Genomic DNA, 13,482 nt, shown 5'->3' on the forward strand with positions numbered 1-13,482 from the left:
GGGTTACTCTGTGTGTGTGTGTGTGTGTCTTAAAGGTGAGTGTAAAGGTTAAAGTCTAATGTTTCATCTGCAGCTGAACTTTGACCTTATGCCTGAGTTAGGGACCGTCTGACTAGTTCATGCAAAGAAGAACTGATTAAACAAACAACAAAAAGACATAAAATCAACACATTATTTCCAGTTGTTTCTTCAGGGATTTGGATCCCTTTGGATTACTGAACTCTGCATTATGAAGCATCTTCTGGACTTATTGTCATTTGTTGTTTACATTTTTGAATGCTGAAGTCCTAAAGTCTGGGTCTTCTGGTTCCCATCAACGGAGGCAACATTCAGGGAGCCTGGATTGTGCTGATGAAGTGATTCTCAGAGGGTTGTCTCTGGAAGACCGGTTATAAAAAACACATTCAAATGCACCAACGTTGGACTTGTCACACGTTTCAGATTTCAGAAAAGCAGTGCAGCATTTCCAACATCAGACTTTTGGAAAAGTAGATGGAAGCAGTAGGATGGAAGCAGCACGGTGGGATTGGTGTGTTTCTGGGCTGTCCCGCCTTTCACAGACGCTCCCTTGGTCTCCTGCAACCTCCTCCCCTTTAGGGAGTGTCTATAAAAAGACAGCAAGCTGGCAGAGGGACACTTTCCACTTCAGTCGGACAGTCAGACGGACAGACGGACAGACTTCTCTCCTGCTACACAACAGCGATCAGGTGAGCTGCAGATCAGCTGATAAACTCAACATCCTGTTTGATTCCACTCTGGTTCCCCTCTACGTCCCAGTGCAGCTTAAAGAGTGAGCACAGACAGTTTGCATGGCTTCCACAGGTGAAGCTGAAGGTGATCGATGCCAGATTTACCTGCTTGTAACGTCTCGGGTTCATATCTGATGTGACGACAGAGACCCGCAGAGCTTTGACCTTCGTCAAGGTCGACAAGTCTGACAAACAGCACAAAGTCCACGTGCAGAACAGCATGATGGGACCTGCTGCGTTCTGGCTCCATACGCTACAACAACGACAGAAGTTAGCACAGGTGCTGTTAGCGTGTTACCGTAGCAGTGGAGGTTAGCTTCTCTTAGCTGTTCAAAAGCGTTAGCAGGAGTGACAAGACTAGATTTAGCAAGAACCCTAGAAGGATCAGGCAGGAGAAGAGTACTGATGAGTACTGAGGAGTACTGATGAGTACTGATGAGTACTGAGGAGTACTGATGAGTACTGAGGAGTACTGAGGAGTACTGAGGAGTACTGAGGAGTACTGATGAGTACTGATGAGTACTGAGGAGTACTGAGGAGTACTGAGGAGTACTGAGGAGTACTGAGGAGTACTGATGAGTACTGAGGAGTACTGAGGAGTACTGATGAGTACTGAGGAGTACTGAGGAGTACTGAGGAGTACTGGTGTGTGTAGCATACCATTCAACAGCTGAGTGGTTATAGTACACTAGTGTTAACCCTCATGGCCTTTACAGAGACCACACACACACACACACACACACACACACACACACACACACACACACACACACACACACACACCTGTTTGTGTGACATATCCGGTAAAGTACAACTGCAGCGTAAAGAAGTGTTCCACCACACCGAGTGTGTTACGTACGTGTGTGTGTTCATATCACTGTGGTATTTGTAATATACTGGTTTTATATGTTCCTGGCTCTAAATGCCAGTCCTCATGTTCTTCATGCTTTTTTGGGGGAAAATCTTGTTTTAAATTAAATTTGATCTCTAAAACATTTACCTTTAAAACCTTTTCACTGTTTTAATTTTGATTTACTTAATGAAATGTGTAAAAAAAACAATTAAGTTTTAAAATGTTTGAATCAAAGCAAGTTGTCTAGTTAAAACTGTAAGTGTAATGAAGCAAAGTCAAATTTGAACTGTATAAAGTCATAATGTTCCAGATTTAACTGTGTGTTAAATGATTAAAATCTACTTTGGGCAACTGTTGCCCTTCATACCTGTGAGAGGTTCAGTCAGCTCAGACGCTGATATCATATCAGGCACCACAGGTTCACTGTTAAATGTCAAGAACTGTGTGTGTGCGTGTGTGTGTGTGCGCGTCTGTGTGTATGTGTGTGTGTGCGCGCATGCGTGCGCCTTTGCAGGGGCGTCACCTTCTCTCACCTCTCCGTAACAGCAGAGAGGTGAGAGAAGGTTAAACACACACATATACACACACACACATACAGTACATACACCCCTCTGTGGGCAGAATGGTCTCTCCCGCTCTGCCATTGGTCCGTTTGACTGTCTGTCATGATTGGATCAACTGAGATGTGGGCGGAGCTTTTTGACATTTCCGAAGCGTTATGGCAGCACGCAGGATGAGTGCAGCAGGTCTCTCTCTGACACACACACACACACACACACACACACACACAAAGACACATACACAGACAGACAGACACAAACACACACACACACACCACACACACACACACACACACACACACAGAAAGACACATACACAGACAGACAGACACAAACACACACACACCACACACACACACAGAAAGACACGTACACACACACACACACAGACACACACAGAAAGACACGTACACACAGACACACACAGAAAGACACATACACAGACAGACACACACACACACACACACACACACAGAAAGACACATACACAGACAGACAGACAGACAGACAGACAGACAGACACACACACACACACACAGAAAGACACATACACAGACAGACAGACAGACAGACACAAACACACACACACACACACACACAGAAAGACACATACACACACACACACAGACAGACACACACAGAAAGACACATACACAGACAGACAGACAGATACAAACACACACACACACACCACACACACACACAGAAAGACACACAGACACACACAGAAAGACACATACACACACACACACACACACACACACACCCTGAGTCAAAATGCTGAAGTTTGTTGTGCAGTTGTGTTGTGCAGTTGTGTGTGTGACAGCCGTGTGTGTCAGTAACTCTGCCCCCTCTGCTCCCCAGTCAGAATGTCTATCACAAAGATTCACGCTCGGGAGATCCTGGACTCCAGAGGAAACCCCACGGTTGAGGTGGATCTGTGGACAGCCAAGGGTCAGTGTTGTGACGTGTGTTTGGGACCAGTTTAGATGTGAAACCTCTGCAGGGAACCCGGCAATAAGAACCCTGACTTTGGTGTCCGTCTGTCCGTCCGTCTCAGGCCTGTTTAGAGCAGCTGTGCCCAGCGGCGCCTCTACTGGCATCCACGAGGCGTTGGAGCTGCGTGATGGAGACAAGGGTCGCTACCTTGGCAAAGGTCAGAGCCAGTGAGCAGGTTCAAGTCCCCATGTTCTCCTGGTTCCTCTGGGCCCTCACAAGCTTCTTTATCTGTGCAGGAACCACGAAGGCCGTGGGACACGTCAACAACGACATCGCACCCAAGCTGATTGAGAAGGTAGCAGGAAATTAATACATGAACAAGAAGCTCAAGGTCAATTTTGAGGTTCTTCAAGGCATTTAGAACATTACAGTGAGATGAGTTCTGACCCCAACCCTGGTATACCAACATACTGGGCTGGAGTACTGCGAAGGCCTTTCTATGGGCGTTAGTCTTCATCCTGGCTGGCTCAGCTGCTGCAGTGGTCTCTCAGGTCAGCTCAGCTGCTGCAGTGGTCTCTCAGGTCAGCTCAGCTCCTGCAGTGGTCTCTCAGGTCAGCTCAGCTCCTGCTGTGGTCTCTCAGGTCAGCTCAGCTCCTGCAGTGGTCTCTCAGGTCAGCTCAGCTCCTGCAGTGGTCTCTCAGGTCAGCTCAGCTCCTGCAGTGGTCTCTCAGGTCAGCTCAGCTCCTGCTGTGGTCTCTCAGGTCAGCTCAGCTCCTGCTGTGGTCTCTCAGGTCAGCTCAGCTCCTGCTGTGGTCTCTCAGGTCAGCTCAGCTCCTGCAGTGATCTCTCAGGTCAGCTCAGCTCCTGCTGGGGGCTCCTGACACCAGGCTGAAGCTCAGAGCAGAAGCTTGTGTGGGTGGACGGCTGTTTAGTCTTTTATCTCTTATTAGGTTCTCTCTTGTATCTCCTTTACTGTTGGAGACCTTTGTGTTTCTGTAAAATTGGACTTTATAGATAAAATGATTTGAATCGGATGATTGACTTCTTGTCCGTCCGTCTGTCCGTCCGTCCTCCAGAAGTTCAGTGTTGTTGAGCAGGAGAAGATCGACCAGTTTATGTTGGACCTGGATGGCACCGAGAACAAATGTGAGTTCTTTCTGCCTGTCTGTTGATTTGACCTGCCTGTCTGTTGATTTGACCTGCCTGTCTGTTGATTTGACCTGTCTGTCTGTAGATTTGACCTGCCTGCCTGTTGATTTGACCTGTCTGTCTGTTGATTTGACCTGTCTGTCTGTTGATTTGACCTGTCTGTCTGTTGATTTGACCTGCCTGTCTGTTGATTTGACCTGCCAGCCTGTTGATTGGACCTGCCTGTCTGTTGATTTGACCTGCTTGCCTGTTGATTTGACCTGTCTGTCTGTTGATTTGACCTGTCTGTCTGTTGATTTGACCTGTCTGCCTGTTGATTTGACCTGTCTGTCTGTTGATTTGACCTGTCTGTTTCTACAGCTAAGTTTGGTGCGAACGCCATCCTGGGCGTGTCTCTCGCCGTCTGTAAGGCTGGAGCGGCAGAGAAAGGAGTTCCTCTCTACCGCCATATTGCCGATCTTGCCGGACACAAAGACGTTATACTTCCTGTTCCTGTAAGTCAAAGTGTAGCTTAAGTTGCTAATAAACTGCGCTACTGTAAGCAAAGCTGTCAGTTATACAGAAACAGAGACCACATTTTAAAGTCTTTCCTCATATTTGCAGGCCTTTAACGTCATCAATGGTGGAAGCCATGCAGGAAACAAACTGGCCATGCAGGAGTTCATGATTCTTCCAGTTGGAGCCGCCAACTTCCACGAGGCCATGAGGATCGGAGCTGAGGTGTCCACAGTTGCTAGATTTATACGTCAGAAATGGTCTGACGCTGTGATTTCTGAGGGTGCATTAATATAAATTCTGTTTGTTTTTTCAGGTTTACCACAACCTGAAGAACGTGATCAAGGCAAAGTACGGAAAAGATGCCACTAATGTAGGAGACGAAGGAGGTTTTGCTCCCAACATCCTGGAGAACAACGAAGGTGAGATCCTCACCTGTCTGTTCCTCTCAACTCAACCCAGTGTCAGAGTTCCACCGGTGACGCTCCCTTCATCCCTGTGGAATTTGGACGTTCAGAGATCTTTGATGTGTAGAGATGCTCCACTCACACCACTGTATCTAAACCTGTTTTCCGTGCTTGTCGGTGTAGCTCTGGAGCTGCTGAAGTCAGCCATTGCGAAGGCCGGATACCCCGACAAGATCATCATTGGGATGGACGTCGCAGCCTCTGAGTTTTATCGTAGCGGGAAGTACGACCTTGACTTTAAGTCCCCTGATGACCCATCCAGACACATCAGTGGAGAAAAGCTGGGAGACCTGTACCGCAGCTTCATCAAGAACTACCCTGGTACACAAATCCACTGAATTATCAAAAATAGCCACAAACCTCGACCTCATCTTCATGTAGGACTACCTGTGTGTCTCAACCACTCGGACTGTAGCGGCCATTTTGTCCTGCAGCCCCTTTCCTGTTGAAGGGAACCTGTTGTGAATGTCTGAATTACTGATTCACACTGTGCCAAACACAATCATACTTCAGTTCTGCTTCAGTCCAATCACAGGCCCACTGCATGGAGTCAAGCTCCTGGGGCTCCTAACAAGCTCCTGGGGCTCCTAACAAGCTCCTGGGGCTCCTAACAAGCTCCCGGGGCCCCTAACAAGCTCCTGGGGCTCCTGACAAGCTCCTGGGGCTCCTAACAAGCTCCTGGGGCTCCTGACAAGCTCCTGGGGCTCCTGACAAGCTCCTGGGGCTCCTGACAAGCTCCTGGGGCTCCTAACAAGCTCCCGGGGCTCCTAACAAGCTCCCGGGGCCCCTAACAAGCTCCTGGGGCTCCTAACAAGCTCCCGGGGCCCCTAACTCACATTCGCTCACCCTGGTCAGAACAGCGGTACCTTAACATGTTAGTTAACGTTGACCACTTGTCTGTCTGCCTACAGTCCAGTCCATTGAAGATCCCTTTGACCAGGATGACTGGCAGAACTGGGCCGCGTTCACAGCGTCTACAGAAATCCAGGTGAGACAGATCAGTAACTGCACACAAGCAGACCGGTCAGCCCTGGTTGTTAGCTGCTAGTGGAGTTAGCATATCCTCAGCCAGACGGACCTGCGACACGGAGACAAACACACGGCTGCTGTTGAAAAAACACCGACGACATCCATGATGAGCCAGATGCAGGTCAGGAACGGCAGGTTTCAGTACACACAGGTGTTTCACCCCTTCAGATCGTTGGAGACGACCTGACGGTGACCAACCCCAAGAGGATCCAACAAGCTGTGGACAAGAAAGCCTGTAACTGTCTGCTGCTCAAAGTCAACCAGATCGGCTCAGTGACCGAGTCCATCAAGGCGTAAGACAGCTGTCTGTCTCATTAACTGTCTGTCTGCTCACTCGTCTGCCTGTTCACCTGGCTCACCTGTTCATCTTTTCACCTGTCTATCTCCCAGGTGTAAGCTGGCTCAGAGCAGCGGTTGGGGTGTGATGGTCAGTCATCGCTCTGGAGAAACTGAAGACACCTTCATCTCTGACCTGGTGGTCGGACTGTGCACTGGACAGGTATGTATCACGGACAGGTGCACCACGGACAGGTGCACCACGGACAGGTGCACCACGGACAGGTGCACCACGGACAGGTGCTCCACGGACAGGTGCACCACGGACAGGTGCACCACGGACAGGTGCTCCACGGACAGGTGCACCACGGACAGGTGCACCACGGACAGGTGCACCACGGACAGGTGCTCCACAGACAGGTGCACCACAGACAGGTGCACCACAGACAGGTGCACACGGCAGAAACGAATGTAAACAATAACGTCTGCAGACTCTCGGTCATCTGTTGGCAGCTGGACTTCTTGAAGATACTTAAAGATGTTTCAGCTCTCAGAATCTAATGTTCAAACAATGACCTCACTTCCTGTCTTCCTCCTCTTCCTCCCCCTTCCCTCCTCCTCTCCCTCCTCTTCTCCCCCTCCTCCCTCACTACATCCTCCTCCTCTCCCTCCTCCTCTTCCTGCCCCCTCCCTCCTCTCCTCCCCCTCCTCCCTCCTTACATCCTCCTCCTCTCCCCTCCTCCTCCTCCTCCCCCCTCCCCTCCTCTCCTCCCCCTCCTCCCTCCTCCTAACATCCTCCTCCCTCCCTCCTCCTCCTCCCCCCTCCCCCTCTCCCTCTCTCCTCTTCCTCCTCTCCCTCCTCCTCCTCCCCCCTCCCTCCTCTCCTCTCTCCTCTTCCTCCTCTCCTCCCCCTCCTCCCTCCTCCTAACATCCTCCTCCCTCCCTCCTCCTCCCCTCCCCCCTCCCCCCTCTCCCTCTCTCCTCTTCCTCCTCTCCCTCCTCCTCCTCCCTCCTCCTAACATCCTCCTCCCTCCCTCCTCTCCCTCCTCCTCCTCCCCCCTCCCTCCTCTCCCTCTCTCCTCTTCCTCCTCTCCTCCCCCTCCTCCCTCCCTCCTCCTCCTCCCCCCTCCCTCCTCTTCCTCCCCCATGTCTTCTCTTCTCTTGCTCACAGATTAAGACAGGAGCTCCCTGCAGATCGGAGCGTTTGGCCAAATACAATCAGCTCATGAGGTGATCTTTTAACCCTAAATAAAGTAGTCCGTCCAAGTAAAAGCACGGCTCTCCAGATTTGACACAGCATTCCTGACGTTAACATGAATACATGAGCTGACCTCTATGACCTCTGATCTTCAGAATCGAGGAGGAGCTTGGGGACAAGGCCAAGTTTGCTGGTAAAGACTTCCGCCACCCAAAGATCAACTGAACCCCGTCTTTACGCCTGTCTGTCGCCTTGACAACTGACTGACATCTAATAACCTCTGAAGCTTTTTGCCCTGAATTAGGCTGAGAGGTCAGAGGTCAGGGTGGGTCTGAACTCACCTTCCTAGTTATAATTCCATTCATAATGTTTTCTATGAAACATAATAAAGGCTAAAGAGGAAAACATGACCAGTTTGTGTTGTGTGTCGTCATTGTGTTATTGAAGTCCAACTGAAATAATAAATAATGACCAACAAACAGATTGATTTCATTTTTAAATTAAATTTGAAATAAAATAAATGAAACACAGACATATATTTTCTCTATATAACCATGAATGTACGAATATAAATTAATGAAACTGTTCCATACACAAACCAGCAGAGAATCAGGATGGGATTTCATCTCTGTCCTTCCCCTTGAAAACAACCTATTCTAAAAAATGAATGTGTGAACCGGCTGGTCCACAAGTCCAGCATTCAAATAAAATTTAACAATATTTGTACTTGCACTGTTATTTCAGGTCCAAGCTAACTGCCATTAGCCAAGGGTAGCTGATGCTTTTGTTATTATTTTGTGTTCAAAGTTTTTGCTGCTTAAATAGTTGCAACAGAACACTCCACACGTCATCATGTTCATTTTCGAGGTACTTCTGTAAATCCAATAAAATACCAATAAAATAAACCGATTAAATATTTATGGAACGGCATTTTGTCACGGCATGTGCGCGGGCACCGCGGAATACGGTCGGGGTCCTGAGCGCCGCATGACTACGGAAGTGAAGGTAAACACTTTAGCCGCTTCGTTGTGTGTTTTGTAATATTCGATTTAAAAGTTCGACCTGGCTTTTTTTTAAACTCTGTTTTTTGTAGTTCCGACATGACTGGTTGATAAATGCTTGTTCTGTATCAACGCACCTTTGTAAAATACACGCCTTTATGTGTTGTCGGCCAGACACCGTTTTAGAAAGAACCGATTTATCTCAGAGGCTCAATCAAAGGTTAGAGACGTGGGGAAAAGTGAAGATCGATTCTTCACTTAAAAGGATGTATGAGTCGACAGGATGTTGATCGTGATTCTCTTGAACAGTAGCAGTAAGTCCTTCTACTTGCGTTCGTCTTTGCAGATGACCGTCCACAACTTGTACATCTTTGACCGCAACGGCAGCTGCCTTTATTACAACGAATGGAACCGCAAGAAGCAGGCTGGCATCTCGAAAGACGAGGTAGTATCGGAAGGTTTCAAAATCCCCGGAAAGCTTGGTGAACTGAAAGTTTCTGTGTTTTTGCAGGAGTTTAAACTGATGTACGGGATGCTATTTTCCATCCGATCGTTCGTCAGCAAGATTTCTCCTTCAGACATGTATCCTTCAGCAAAGCTGCCAGCTCACCGTCGCTGAGGCTGGAAAATGCAGTCTGTCACAGTTGAAATTTGACTGGCTGCATTGCCAATGTCTCACTGTGCAATTAAGACACTAGAGTAATATTCTTGAAGCAGCTGTCTGAGCATATCGCGTTTTTCCAGGGTGAGACTTGTGCTCCTTAGCCGCTCTTCTCTCCTCAGGAAAGATGGCTTCCTCTCCTTCCAGACCAGCAAATACCGGCTTCATTATTATGAGACTGCGAGTGGACTGAAGTTTGTACTGAACACTGACCTGTCTGTGTCCAATGCCAGAGACACACTACAGCACATATACAGCAACGTAAGACACCTGCAGACGCACACTTTGTGCTGCTGTTGGGTTTCAGAAAGCGTGTGAGTGAATCGTCTGTCTGCTCTGTCTCTCAGCTGTATGTGGAGTTCATCGTGAAGAACCCCGTCGGCAGCTCCTCTCACAGCCTGGACAGCGAACTGTTCAGCAGCCGATTAGAAGCCTTCATCAAAGCGCTGCCGTACTACAGTCCACGAGCTGCTTAATGCACGCGCACGCACATGCGCACACACGCACGCACGCACACACACACCTGTTAGTTTTTGTGCAGTCAGACATTGATTGATGTGATTGATTCCCTTTTTTTGCATTTCCAATGTGTCGATGATGAAACTCGACTGATGAGGTTTGTGAACAATAATAAACGTTTGCTTCATCATAAATACGACTTGTGTCATGTAAACCGTAGCCGCACGGTAGATGGCAGGTTTCTGATGTCACCAGAGCCGAGAACTTAAATCTTGTGTTTCACACTCTGTTAGAGGCCATTTCTCATGCGTTTGTGCAGAGAATGCTGTGACGTCAATGCTGACGGGTCGGGACAGTTGCAGCGCTGGCTGCCTGTTGCCTGGTGACGAGTAGTGAGCTGTGTGGAGCTCCAGTGAAGCAGATGACACCTCTGTTTTCAGCAGAGGTGAGAATGAGATGACTCCTGTCAAAGAAGACTGTCCTTGTACATCAGGTCCTCACATAGATGGTAGAACTCTTGGGACCACACGTACTTCCCTCGAACGCACCGCTAAAACATGGCTAACGGGGCTGATTCCCCAGCCAGCCACGGAGCAGGGACGATCATTTCACCCTCCTCTGGCCCAGCAGCATTTTCAAGATGTAAAATAATCCCCCCAAACTCTGAAGCCTACGAGCACTCATGAGGAAAACTCTTCAGGTGATGAGTGTGTGTGTGCGTGTGTGTGTGTGCGTGGGAGGACGATCCATGTCAGGACACACACCCACTCAGACATGACCTGTTTTTGTGATTGTTGACCTCTTCCTAATGAGGTGATGGATGAGCTGTTTTGTGTGTGTTGTGTTTTATGTGTGTGCTTGATGACGTCAGAAGCTGAATGGGGGGCGGGGCTTTGTCTGCCTGGGACAAAGACGACAGGGGGTCATTAAACAAACACACACACAAACACACACCTATCTTTGGGAGCATCTGCAGCCCTGCCTTTTCCCACAGGAAATAGTTGGTCACAAGGACGTTGTTGCTGTGGTGATAGTTTACAAGGAGGCGGGCTGACCAGGGTCAGAGGTCATGAGGGTTGAGACTGATCTTTAACTGCTGGAGGCCACCTTAGGGGACCACCACAGGCTCTCTCATGGCAGTGCCACCAAGAGCATCATAAAAACAGCCTTGTCATAGTTCACCTGGTTTCCAGGTGTGTGCACACCTGTCTTGTCAGTGTCCCACTGCTACCCTGAGGACAACCTCGGCCATCCCAGTGGCTGGCAACAGCTCAAACCATTGCTGACCCAGCAGGGTTCCAGATGACCATGACAGGTCCTGGAGCAGCCTGGAGCTCCAGAGCCTCCATGGTACTCTGACACACAGACACCTTCTCAGGTGGCTGTCAATCACTGAGCAACTGAGGGGTCAGAGGTGTGTGTGTGAGTGTGTGAGAGAGAGAGAGGGTGTGAGTGTGTGTGAGAATGTGTGTGAGAGTGTGTGTGTGCTGGAGGGCAGGGCTGTTGTCGGGGTAACAGTAGTCAGAATGTGTGACAGGGCTGCAGTAACGTGTATAAAAGCAGGTGTGTGTCGGGGCGCTCTGCTCTGGACCCGTCCCGACAGGACTGACGTGTTGTTTTAGCTGAAACCTTCTCGTTGTCCTTCATCAACTTGTGATTTTGGAGGAAAACCCCCGGAGCGCCAGCAGAATCTTCCGGAGCGTGTTGGAACCTTCCGCCTCAGTGAGTTCTCTTGTTTAGTTGCTGGGTTCTTGAGCTGATGCTAACGCTAGGTCCTCACAGCCTCATGTGTACTTGCTAATTCCATTGTTAAGATCAGCGAACATGCCTCCCTCTGCATTTCCATTTTCTCCTTCTTTGGAATCATCTACAGATGATCAAACCTGCGACGGTGCCACAGACATATTAAACAGTAACCGTGGCAGTCAGAAGTTGTCTGGTATATTATTACACAAGTTTTTACAGTTCTTCACGCTTCCTCTGGTCCGGAGGCGCCTCAGTTGGGATTCAGAAGTCATCCAGCCAGCAGGGGGCGCTGCAGAACGATGCCTGGCCCTGAGGACTCAGGAACGTCCCACAACCACAGTGTGACTGAACCTCTTTTGTCTTCCATGTTCGGCTGGTTTCTCTCCAAAGATGGCAGCTTCTTCTTCATCCTTTGTCCCCCTTGTGCTCCTCTTCCTCGCCATCCCAGTGGAGCCACGGCCATCGATGACACGAGATGAGGCGCAGGTCTGTGGAGAAACCTCCTCCCCTCCATCGAACATCCTAACAGACTCATGTCGTCGTCACCATCTTCAGCAACAGTTCCACAGCTTCATCCTCATCCTCTCATCCTCTTCATCCTCATGTGCGACATGGTGTCAGAACCTGGGAGCAGCTCCTCGCGGGGCGCTGCAGGGTGACCTGCTGGGCTCCAGGACTGGAGCTGCTCTCATCTGACACCCTGAAGCCTTCTTAACATGGAACCATGGAACTCATGAAGGACTCCACACAACCTTCTGATGGGTCTTGGTTCTGATCCTGTTTCTCTTGGGCAGGTCTTGCGAGCGCTCTTTGGCGCTCGTCTCTCCTCAATCATCTCGACTCCAGTCAACACCGATGACATCGCTGAGCTGTTGCCCAGACGTCCAGGTCCCCCGAGGAGCTTTGGGGCCAGTCCTGGTGCTTTGAGGGGATTGACCAGGGGGTCCGAAGGTGGGTCTCGGTTCTTGCTGGACTTCCTGCAGCAGCAGTCCAAAACCACGAGGCGGGGCCGGAGCTCCATGGTTGGAGGAAGAGGATGCTTTGGGATGAAGATCGACCGCATCGGCTCCATCAGTGGTCTGGGCTGTTGAAGTGGCAGGCACGGTTGTCATGGTGACGGATGGTGGCATGGAGCCTGGCCCTGCCTCGCTGCCGGAGCAGGTGGCTGTGCGTGACCTCTGACCTTCACTAAAAAGGAACTAACAACGAGGGAGTAGAACCCAGGGACTGACTGGATGTGGGGACATGTTGTCCCCCACTCACCAATGACCTAACACACAGGTGTGTGTAAGACGACCGTGTGTTAAACATGCAGGAGTGTGTGTGTGTGTGTGTGTGTGTGTGTGTGTGTGTGTGTGTGAGTGAGAGAGAGACTGTGGGACGACCGTGTGTTAAACATGCAGGAGTGTGTGTGTGTGTGTGTGTGTGTGTGTGTGTGTGAGTGAGAGAGAGACTGTGGGACGACCGTGTGTTAAACATGCAGGAGTGTGTGTGTGTGTGTGTGTGCGTGTGTGAGTGAGGGAGAGACTGTGGGACGACCGTGTGTTAAACATGTAGGAGTGTGTGTGTGTGTGTGTGTGTGTGTGTGAGTGAGAGAGAGACTGTGGGACGACCGTGTGTTAAACATGCAGGAGTGTGTTTGATTAGAAGACTGTCAAATAAAGAGAAAATTTGCTCTGTTGTCATTTTGTATTAAGAGCAACCGTGGTTAAACTGTGATTAAACTAGGATTAAATTAGGATAAACCGGGGTTAAACTGGGGTTAAATTAGGATAAACCGGGGTTAAACTGGGATTAAATTAGGATAAACCGGGGTTAAACTGGGGTTAAATTAGGATAAACCGGGGTTAAACTGGGGTTAAATTAGGATAAACCGGGGTTAAACTGGGATTAAATTAGG

At 49.5% G+C, this 13,482-nt stretch overlaps 3 protein-coding genes across 7 annotated transcripts; all 3 read left to right on the forward strand.

Moving 5' to 3' along the window:
• Positions 1–563: 563 nt before the first annotated feature.
• On the forward strand, positions 564–8,125 carry eno3 (enolase 3, (beta, muscle)). Of its 3 annotated transcripts, none has more exons than XM_029840029.1 (14): positions 564–707; positions 3,027–3,116; positions 3,223–3,318; positions 3,398–3,456; positions 4,178–4,247; positions 4,611–4,744; positions 4,854–4,970; positions 5,062–5,167; positions 5,336–5,533; positions 6,124–6,200; positions 6,410–6,534; positions 6,632–6,740; positions 7,689–7,747; positions 7,871–8,125. In XM_029840029.1, exons 2-14 carry the CDS (start codon positions 3,032–3,034, stop codon positions 7,938–7,940), a joined length of 1,305 nt encoding a protein of 434 aa, XP_029695889.1. In that variant the 5' UTR covers positions 564–707; positions 3,027–3,031; the 3' UTR covers positions 7,941–8,125. The 3 variants fall into 3 exon arrangements, with proteins under 3 accessions (XP_029695889.1, XP_029695890.1, XP_029695888.1); XM_029840030.1 differs by having other exon boundaries at positions 642–707; positions 3,031–3,116; XM_029840028.1 differs by lacking the exon at positions 564–707 and adding an exon at positions 2,122–2,348.
• Positions 8,126–8,597: 472 nt separating this feature from the next.
• On the forward strand, positions 8,598–10,030 carry trappc1 (trafficking protein particle complex subunit 1). 3 transcript variants are annotated; one of them, XM_003975943.3, is made up of 5 exons: positions 8,598–8,720; positions 9,063–9,161; positions 9,228–9,298; positions 9,500–9,638; positions 9,725–10,030. In XM_003975943.3, exons 1-5 carry the CDS (start codon positions 8,658–8,660, stop codon positions 9,851–9,853), a joined length of 501 nt encoding a protein of 166 aa, XP_003975992.3. In that variant the 5' UTR covers positions 8,598–8,657; the 3' UTR covers positions 9,854–10,030. The 3 variants fall into 3 exon arrangements, with proteins under 3 accessions (XP_003975992.3, XP_011615121.1, XP_011615122.1); XM_011616819.2 differs by lacking the exon at positions 8,598–8,720 and adding an exon at positions 8,737–8,936; XM_011616820.2 differs by lacking the exon at positions 8,598–8,720 and adding an exon at positions 8,962–8,984.
• Positions 10,031–11,522: 1,492 nt separating this feature from the next.
• On the forward strand, positions 11,523–13,256 carry nppcl2 (natriuretic peptide C-like 2). The gene is given in 3 exon segments (NM_001032735.1): positions 11,523–11,558; positions 11,973–12,068; positions 12,377–13,256. Coding segments are annotated over 2 exon segments (393 nt in total). The 5' UTR covers positions 11,523–11,558; the 3' UTR covers positions 12,674–13,256.
• The last annotated feature ends 226 nt before the right edge of the window (positions 13,257–13,482 follow it).

This window comes from Takifugu rubripes, chromosome 8 (genome assembly GCF_901000725.2).
Source record: "Takifugu rubripes chromosome 8, fTakRub1.2, whole genome shotgun sequence".
Lineage (NCBI taxonomy): Eukaryota > Metazoa > Chordata > Actinopteri > Tetraodontiformes > Tetraodontidae > Takifugu > Takifugu rubripes.

What these genes read in the sequence shown, in the direction of transcription:
- trappc1 (XM_003975943.3), top strand. Translation starts at nt 8,658, where the DNA reads ATGTGCGCGGGCACCGCGGAATACGGTCGGGGTCCTGAGCGCCGCATG. An exon ending in GCATGACTACGGAAGTGAAG is followed by an intron (nt 8,721 to 9,062) that starts GTAAACACTTTA and finishes TCGTCTTTGCAG; the next exon opens with ATGACCGTCCACAACTTGTA. An exon ending in AAGATTTCTCCTTCAGACAT is followed by an intron (nt 9,299 to 9,499) that starts GTATCCTTCAGC and finishes TTCTCTCCTCAG; the next exon opens with GAAAGATGGCTTCCTCTCCT.
- eno3 (XM_029840028.1), top strand. Translation starts at nt 2,321, where the DNA reads ATGGCAGCACGCAGGATGAGTGCAGCAG. An exon ending in CCATGAGGATCGGAGCTGAG is followed by an intron (nt 4,971 to 5,061) that starts GTGTCCACAGTT and finishes TTGTTTTTTCAG; the next exon opens with GTTTACCACAACCTGAAGAA. An exon ending in GTGACCGAGTCCATCAAGGC is followed by an intron (nt 6,535 to 6,631) that starts GTAAGACAGCTG and finishes TCTATCTCCCAG; the next exon opens with GTGTAAGCTGGCTCAGAGCA.